Raw genomic sequence first — 9,940 nt, forward strand, 5'->3', positions numbered from 1 at the left:
TGAGACAATTGAAGGCCCTTAACCTTAAGGCTGGCGGGCAGGCCAGGAGCCCCAGCGGGCTTCTGAAAATACATGAAACCTCATCCATTGGCGGGATGAGGTTTCATGTCTGTTTTAAAAACCTTTAATAAAGTTTCAGTCATATTTATTAACATGTCCCAACTCGTGTGACATTGTCACATGAGGGGGACATGTTAATTTTTTTATTTTTCTATTTTTTACATTTATTAAACTTTCAGCGCTTTCCCTGAGACAGCACTTAGTCTCAGGGAGATATGCGCGAGAGAGCGCACTTTGACAGTTGGGGAATCCCCCCCGCACAGGAAGCGCATGGCATTTCCCGTCGGGTGGCCCGCCCACTCAAAATGGCAGCAGGGCCCATTTCGGCGGCGGAGTTCGGCTGCCCGCCGCCAAACCAGTGGGGTCCGCCTGCCCATCGAGGGCTAAATTCTGCCCGTAAGAATTGTTAAGCCAGTGGAAGTGAGGAGGGGGCAGGAAAAATAAAGGAGAAGTTCTGTGATAGGGCAGAGGGCAGGAAAGATCTGTGATAGGCCAGAGGGCAGGAGAGATTAAATAACAAAAGGTTTCATGATGGAACAATCAAAGAGAGTGGTAATGGATAACACAGGTTGTGTCCAAATGGGGAATGAATTGCAACATAAAAATCATCTGAATGCAACATGAAGGGATAAAGAAGGAAGCAAACCACATGGTGACCGACCAAGTAAAGCAAAAAAAAAAATTAAAAATACACAAAGAAGTTGATGGAGGCAGAGGTTATGATCTAAAGTTGTTGAACTCAATGTGGTCAGAAGGCTGTAGAGTGCTGTGTCGAAAGATAAGTTGCTGTTCCTCGAGCTTGCATTGAGTTTCACTGGAACACTGTAGCATGCCATGGACAGAAAGGTCAGGATGGGAGCAAGATAGAGCTTGGGGTCATGCTCGTGGACCGAACAGAGGTGTTCTGCACCTTAGTCTGTGTTTCGTCTCCCCAGTGTAGAGAGGGAGACGGTCACACAATGGTATTGTCACTCAACTAGTAATCCAGAGACCCAGGGTAATGCTCTGGGGACCTGGGTTCGAATGCCACAAAGGCAGATGGTGGAATTTGAATTCAATAAAAACCTGGAATTATAAGTCTCATGACGATGAAACCATTGTCAATTGTCATAAAAATCCATCTGGTTCACTGATGCCCTTTAGAGGAGCCTAGAACATCAATGCAAAAGATAAAGCTGAAGCATTTGCAACAATCTTCAGCCAGAAGTACCAAGTGAATGATCCATCTCGGCCTCCTGCAGAGATCCCCAGCATCACAGATACCAGTCTTCAGCCAATTCGATTCACTCCATGTGATATAAAGAAATGGCTGAAGGCACTGGATACTGCTTGACAATATTCTGGGAATAGTACCGAGGACTTGTGCTCCAGAACTTGCCGCACCCCTAGCCAAGCTGTTCCAATACAGCTTCAACACTGGCATCTTCCCGGCTATGTGGAAAACTGCCCAGCTATGTACACAAAAAGCAGGACAAATCAAACCTGGCCAATTACGGTCCCATCAGTCTATTCCCGATCATCAGTAAAGTAATGGAAGGGGTCATCAACAGTGCTATCAAGCAGCACTTGCTTAGCAATAACCTGCTCATTGACTCCCAGTTTGGGTTCTGCCAGAGTCACTCAGCTCCTGACCTTATTACAGCCTTGGTTCAAACATGGACAAAAGAGCTGAACTCCCAAGGTGAGCTAAGAGTGACTACCCTTGTTGGAGGTCAATCATCTCAGTTCCAGGACATCACTGCAAGTGTTCCTCAGGGTAGCGTCCTTGGCCCAACCATCTTCAGCTGCTTCATCAATGACCTCCTTCCATCATAAGGTCAGAAGTGGGGATGTTCGTTGATGATTGCATAATGTTTGGCACCATTCGCAACTCCTCAGATACCGAAGCAGTCCATGTCAAATGCAGCAAGGCCTGGACAATATCCAGGCTTGGGCTGACAAGTGGCAAGTAACATTTGCACCACACAAGTGCCAGGCAATGACCATCTCCTGCAAGAGAGAATCTAACCATCGCCCCTTGAATTTCAGTGGCATTACCATCACTGAATCCCCCACTATCAACATTCTAGGGGGTTACCATTGACCAGAAACTGAACTGGACACTGGACTAGCCATATAAACACTGGCTGCAAGAGCAGATCAGAGGTTAGGAATCCTGCAGCGAATAACTCGCCTTCTGACTCCCCAAAGCCTGTCCACCAACTACATGGCAGAAGCCAGGAGTGTGAGGGAATGCTCTCCACGTGCCTGGATGAGTGCAGCTCCCACAACACTCAAGAAGCTTGACACCATCCAGGACAAAGCAGTCCATTTGATTGGCACCCCATCCACAAACATTCAGTCTCTCCGCCACCGATACACAGTGGCAGCAGTGTGTACCATCTACAAGATGTATTGCAGGAACTCACCAAGGTTCCTTAGACAGCATCTTCCAAACCCTCGACTGCTGCTATCTTGAAGGACAAGAGCAGCAGATACATGGGAACACCACAACCTTTAAGTTTCGTTGCATGCCACTCACCATCCTGACTTGCAAATATATCACTGTTCCTTCATTGTTGCTTGTTCAAAATCCTGGAACTTCCTCCTTAGCAGCACTATGGGTGTACTTACACCACATGGACTGCAGTGGTTCAAGAAGGCAGCTCACCACCACCTTCTCAAGGGCAATTATGGATGGGCAATAAAGCTGGCCCAGCCAGAAATGCCCACATCCCATGAATTAATAAAAATAAATAAGTATACATGATTATTGAAATAATTTAGTTATACCTGATATATATATTCTCAGTGGTTTAACCCCAGCACTTCACAGAACATAATATGTAATTCTCATATCGAATTAGTAATAGATGGTTTTAAAGCTGAAATCTAGTACAAGCTGTACATATTCCTTTGAAGGGAAAAGCAGAACATCCAAAGCAAATGCACCCTTGATGACAAAGGCAATAAAATTAAAATAATACAGGAAAATTTGGTTTATTTCACATCAGGAACAAAATTTGGTTAATAACCAGAAAGGTTATGGGCAGGGTTTTTAGGTGGACAGACGCAATCGGTGGGTCTGGGGTGGGCTGGGGAAGGAACCGCCGACCTTGATCAGCTCCTGACTGTGATTTCACGCTGTCTGGCCAATTAACGGTCAGCCAGCGTGAAGCACATAGTGAAATGCTCAGCGCTGCCGGGGTGGGGGCGGGAGGAGGGCGGGCGCTGACGTGGGCGAGCGTTGAATGAAAGCTCCCTGAAAGGCAGAGAGCTGCCTTGGAGCTGAACACTTCAAAACAGTTAAATGAAGTTTGTAAAATAAGGAAAAAATGTGCAAGCATCACAATCAGTTACCTGAACACATACGTGGTAAAGATGCTGTCCATAGATTTTTTTTTTATTTAATAATGGAAATCTCATCCCGCCCTTGGATGAGATTTCATGAAAAATGCAAAGTCCACCTAGCCGATTCACCCGTACGCCAACTGTAAGATTGGATGGACCACGAAAAATTGGAGATAATTACAACTTTAATGACCTTCCGACTTAGCGCGCACCCGCCGACTGAAATATCTGGCGAGCGTGGGATGATGTCGGGACGCTCGCCCAATGTCATCTCGTGTGATTTTGCATCCGATCAGGCCAGGCGCGCGTCCGCACGCCGGCCTAAAAATTCTGCCCTATGGATATTGAAGAAGGGAATTGAAAACATTGATACTGGAGGCAAAGAGATTGCAAGAAAGGTTTAGCAGGCCACATTAAATTTAACTCTAAGACATTTATAGACATAGAATATGGAAGCCATTTGCCAGGAAAAGTGGTAGACCTATTAAGGAACCAAAGGGAAATCTTGATGTGGTGGTAGAGGACCTGGCAAAAGTAATAAATGAGTATTTTGCATCTCGCTTCACAAAGGAAGTGGATGATGTGAAGGTTACATTAAAAAAGAGGGCAGTTTAGGGCAGGATTATAATAGAGAAAATGTACTAAAGCTATTATCATTACTGAAAGTTGATAGACAGCTGGTCCATATAGATTAGCATCCTAGGTTGCTGAAAGAAACAAAGATAGAAACAGCAGAGGCATTTATCACAATCTTTGAATCTGCAATGAATACAAGAGTTGTGCCAAAGGACTGGGGAGTTGCTAATGTGATGCCACCAAGGGATAAAGAAGGAAACTTCAGACCAGTCAGTTTAACATTGGTGGGGGCATTGTTGAAAACCATTTTCAGGACAATATAAACTTTCATTTGGAAAGGCATGGGCTAGTCGAGGAGAGGCGGGCTGGATTTGTTGAAGGTGAATTGTTTGATTAACTAGATTAAATTCTTTGAGGTAACAGAGAAGGCTGATCATGGTAATGCAGTAAATTTTGTATTTGTGGACTTTAGGAAAGCATTTGTAGAAATGTCACACAGGAGGCTTATTAAGAAAATGAAAGCCCACGGAATTAAGTGAAAATGGTGGCATGGATACAAAATGGGCTGAGTGACAGGAAGCAAAGGGTGGTGGTGGATGGATGATTTTCAGACTGGAAGGTGGTTTGCTGTGGTGTTCCCCAAGGATCAGTTTTGGGTCCATTATTCTTTTCAATTTTGATAAACAACCTAGACTTAGGCAGAGGAAACAGCAAGTTTGCGGATGATATAAAAATTGGCCAAGGAGTAGATAGTTATGGGGATAGTTGTGGACTTCAGAATGACAAAGGTAGGATGATCAAATTGGTAGAAGCATGCCGGATGCAGTTCAATGGCAGGGGGGATGTGAGAAGTGATACACTTTGGAAGGACTAATATGGAACAACAGTATGCTATAAATAACAGCTTTGAAAAGTGTAGTGGTGTCCATATGCACAAAGCCTTAAAGGTCGCATGCCAACTTGATAAAGTGGTAAAACAACTTATATAAAAACATATGGATTACTTGGGTTATATGATTATTATGTTTGAGGACTGTATCTTTTGATTTGTAAGAGGGTTATAATTTTGGGACTATAGCTTTCCTATAGACTCAAAATTATCAGAGATAGAGGCAGTTTAGGTCTCGTGTGTTTGCAGCTCACCGAGAATCAAGGGAGCGAAAGAGATCAATGTTAGCCAGGCCTATACCTTAAGCAGAGCAAATACTAACTTCACTGTTTACCACACACAATGCAGGCGGGAGCTCGCATTCAGTTTGGAGACAGAGTTCATGAGGGAAAAAGAGGCTGGAAGATTTACCTAGCTTGGAGCTAGAGGAAGAAATCTACAGTGGCCCTCAGTGAAAGACAATTCGCCTGGGAGTAGACGCAGAGAAAGTAGTAGTGGGATTTGGCCAGAAGTGTTTGGGGTTTGTGTAAGAAGTTCAGAAAGCAGAGGAAAAAACATTTCCAACAGCTGTGGACCAGGAGAATAAAGCTATTCAAAATCAGGCTTGAGCTGAAAAGTTCTAGACCTAACAAGGCAGCTGTGGAAAAGCTTAGCATTAGTCTCAAGAAAGTGGATAACCTTCAAGAAGCTGATAAGTAGCCGAAGACTTTCTAAGGAAGTCATGGGGGGAAAATTGAAGGTTCAGTTGAGGGTTTTAGTCAAAAGTATATGTGGCTGTGTTTCATTGTGCTTTTCGATATAAGGTATAAGTAATTACATAAGACAGTGTTTATTTAGTAGTATTTGCTTTACTTGATTTATGTATTGTAAAATTCATTTGCTTTAAATCGTGGAATCTCGTGGCCTTGTTCTTTCCGCAGTGTTCGAATTTCTTTTTTAAATATTACCGGTCTCTACAGACACATTAACAATATAAAAGCAGAGAAATTATGCAAAAACTTTATAAATCATATAGATTTCAGTGGGAGCATTGTGGGCATTTCTGGAAATGACAGACAGGAAAGATGCAAAGTCCTTAGAGAGAATACAGGGGAAATTTACCAGGATCTTACCAGGGATGAGGAGGGACTTCAATTATGAAGAGAGTTGGAAAAGTTAGGACTGTTTCCCTTGGAACAGGGAAGGTTAAGAGGTGTTCTAATCGACATTTTCAAGATGATAGGTTTTGATTAAAATAAACCCTCTGGCCAATAGGTCAATAAAGGGAGGCCATGGATTCAAAATCATTGAAAAAAGGTCTGAGGGAGAGCAGGAGAATTTTTTTCTCATGTGTTGGTGGTATCTGGAATTCTTTACCTGAAAAGGTGGTGGAAACTGATTTCATGAATAAATAAGGTATTTGGACAGGTAGCTGAGGGTGAAGAACTTGCAGGATTATGATCAAAAAGCAGGATGTAGGACTGTTCTTTCAAAGAGCCAGCATAGGCATGATGGGCCAAATGCCCTCCTTCTGTGCTATAAGTTTCTACAATTCTATGTATTCAGCAAGAATTAACACAGAGGGTGGAATGGAGAGGGGGAAAAAAGGGAAGGAAAACGTTTGTTTTGCAATCGATCGGAAACTACTGGTTTTGATGGATCTTCAGTGAATAACCTTTAGTTAAGTATTCAATTTCTGCCACTTCTTTGCAGGAAGAAGATCTTCAAGAAATGATCAAATCCGGAGAGCTGATTGAAGCCCAGTGCTCGCATCTCTTTGACAAAACTCTGGTGAATGATGACCTTTCAGTTGCCTACAAAGAGCTAAAAATGACCTTAGATAATCTGGAGAAAAATCCTTTCTGGATCCCAGTCAATTGGCTACATTCATAAAACCACAAAAGGGAATAATAATAATAATAATAAAAATTTAACTGAACGTTGTTTGGGAGGGTGGTGATCTTGATGGTCATTCCCAGAACGGATGGTGCTTTGAAGTAAAACATTGCCATTTTTTTTTTGCACTTTTAATGTCCAATAGCAAACCATGTTACTTTTGCTAATTGCAAGCTTTCATCTACCTGAAATGAGCAGTGCTAAAATATTTTCACTACTTGGGGAATAAATGTAGACACTTTCTGGTTTTACTACTGATTGTGACCTTATGAGGTGACAGGGATTTTATTTTTTAAAATGCTGAAATATAAGTGTATTTTAGTAAATTGTAGGTGATATTTGTTTTAAGTGAAAAATATATGGTGTAGGTTGTTAATGAAGAAAATGCAATGTATCCAAACAAGGTGCATTGGTGGTTCTGCCTTAGCATGTCATCAGAACCAGAGGAATTCATGTGTGTCTTGTACAATAAAATGAAATCCAGTGAAATATTATATAAGAAGAGAATTCTTTGGAAAAATGGTGTTTTGCCATGTTGATGATGTGGTTCATAACTGTATTTTAAAAGGTGTTGGTTATTAATGCCTGTCCAAAACTTGGTATTAAATCATGCTCAACATTCCATGTAAATTTACCTCACTAATTTGTGCTTATAATGCCACCAGTAGGTGCATTGTAATTATATTTTGCTAGATGAGATGCACATGGATTGTAAATTAGAGTTTTATTATATGTCAAGAATGGATAAAATAGTTATACTTTGTTGCATCTTTTAATTTTTAAAAAAAACTTTCCTAGGTATCCCAGATTAATAAATTACCAAACTTAATTTTTCTGTGGTGTTTTTAGTAAAGTGAATGGTTATCTTTATGATATGCCAAGCAGCTTTAAGAAAATGTTACTCAGTTGTAATGTGCAATTTCAAGTGAATTTGATGTACTGCAATATCTACAAATATTAAAATCTTGACTTGCGTTATCTTTATCAGAAGATTTCAGTCCACCTGAGTTCTGTGCTTTCAGTCACTTATGCGCAAGCATCTACTTCAATAAGAATTACATTTATTTAGTGCCCTTGGAATGTTCGAAAGCACTTCACAGCTAATTACACTGAAGCACAGTTACGTTTAAAAAATGGCAAACAGTTTGTGCACAGCAACATTCAAAACCAGCAATGAGATAAATTATCAGCTAATCTGTTGGTATGGAGATGTATTTTGTACAGGACATCTAGAGGATTCCCAGCTCTTTGAAATTTACCACGGGATCTTGAGTAGGTAGTTTGGGGCTCCAACACTGCAATTATTCTGGGGTACTGACCCCACTCCAAGGGGGAAGCAGTCACAGATCCCAATTTTCCCAGAGGCCAACCCTAATTGGCTTTAAGCCGGGCTTGGTAGCCAATTAGTGGGAGCAGGTGTGGGAAGAAGACGGGAGGCTGAAAGGGCGGATTTGATTTAAAGACATGATGGCAGCCATTACTTCAGCAATGGCAGCCAGAAGTTAGCAGAAGAGACAGAGGACAGGCATCCATTGCCCCAAGGTTTAGCGATGCCATCCTTGAAGTTATGCTAGAAGCTGTGCCAGAAAGGCCATGGGTCCTACTACCAGAGGGTGGCAGGAAAAGACCACCCAACAACAGCAACTTAGATTTATATAGAACCTTTAACATAATAAAACATCGCAAGGCACCTCACAAAAAACGTTATGAAATAAAGGATAACACCGAGCCACGTAAGGAGATGTTAGGGCAGATGATGAGAAACTTGATCAAAGAAGTAGGAAGGCAAGGTAGAGAGGTGTAGGAAGGATATTCCGAGCTGAGCAACTAAAGTTACAGCCATCAATGAGCGATTCAAATTGGGATGCACAAGCGGCCAGAATTAGATATCTAGGGAGGATTATATGACTACAGGAGATTACAAAGATAGGGAGGGGCAAGACCATGGAGAGATTTGGAGACATTTTAGGTGAGCCAACATCTGTACCATCAGTGCTAAAAAAGGATGTACATTTAAATAGTGCCTTTCATGACATCGGAACATCTTAACATGCTTCACAGACAAACAAAAATTAAGGGATTTTTTGAATTGAAAAATTTTGGGACTTGGTGGATCTTGCTCTGAATTGAGCGCAGTATCTTTCATTTGGCCATTTTTCTGCGCAGTGAGGCTGCTGGCCCTCCAATGTGCAGCCTCCTTTCGCCGACAAGGCAGCGGCAAGCCCCGTCCTGGCTGCCATCTGCCCTTGCCACTCACGCACTGCTCAAAGTCTTGCCTCTTGTAAATGCCCGGCACCACTAAGTGGGGACCAAGCTCACCACCAGCCCAATTAGGGCATTTAAATTTGCTGATTTCTGTCCTGTGAGCGACACAGAACGTAGAGATTATCCACGTGTCAGGTTCTCAATCCTGAAATGGAAATCAAGCCCTAGATTTCTACTTATAACCCACTCCCCTCCATTCCCCATAGCTAGAGGTCAGTTCTTCAGCCACTAACCTTTCTTTGCAAGAATTTGTTTCCAGAAGTCTTACTACCACTCTATTTCCAAAAGGCTCAAAGCAAAATTTGTGCAGAAAAAATACACCTCTCACCAAAATTCTTCACTTCCTCTCAGTTTACATTGCCCATCATAAACTGCAATGCTATGCTACATGAAGAGCGGTTAAAAATGACAAGATGTTGGATAATGTTTGTGCTAATGTACACAGTGAATGAGTCCAGTTTAAAAGCAGCATCCATCCATCCATGCATGCTCTCTCAGCTTTACACATTGGGAACCTCTCAGCATTCATTTTCTTAAGTTTTCATTTTGAAATATTTTGGAATTGATCCTTTTGCCTTCAATTTCAATATCATGCAACAAATGAATCATGGGGTAAGCATTTTCTAATTCAGATCAGAGGAATTAGTGCCACGTGAATGTTTTCCATTCACCTTTCAGCTCACTAAAATCCAGTTTCATAAAGATATTTTTTAATTGAACATTAGATCATTTAAATTCAATCTACAATATTACAATCTTATAAAGCTCTCAAACTACAAATTACTACTGTTGTCTAAATATTGTAAATTATTTCTCAGCTCTCACCGGGATTCTTTCTCTTCCTAAAATTACATTTTTATGCCGTTTCCTATTCCAAGCCACTCTTCCTCAGAACATTGGCTGTGGAGCTCCTTAACTTGTTTATAAACTGTAGGTTTTAAGATG

At 41.6% G+C, this 9,940-nt stretch overlaps 1 protein-coding gene across 5 annotated transcripts in view; it reads left to right on the forward strand.

Annotated features, from left to right (window-relative positions):
- The window catches only part of mpp7a (MAGUK p55 scaffold protein 7a), a 524,619-nt gene extending 516,899 nt beyond the window's left edge, over positions 1–7,720 (forward strand). For all 5 annotated transcript variants that reach the window (XM_078537871.1, XM_078537888.1, XM_078537875.1 and 2 more), the window contains one exon: positions 6,548–7,720. In XM_078537871.1, coding sequence (XP_078393997.1) covers positions 6,548–6,727 — 180 coding nt within the window. In that variant the 3' untranslated portion in view covers positions 6,728–7,720. The remainder of the gene's footprint in view (positions 1–6,547) is intronic.
- Positions 7,721–9,940: the final 2,220 nt, after the last annotated feature.

Source organism: Cetorhinus maximus, chromosome 3 (assembly GCF_964194155.1).
Source record: "Cetorhinus maximus chromosome 3, sCetMax3.hap1.1, whole genome shotgun sequence".
In the NCBI taxonomy this organism is placed as follows: Eukaryota; Metazoa; Chordata; class Chondrichthyes; order Lamniformes; family Cetorhinidae; genus Cetorhinus; species Cetorhinus maximus.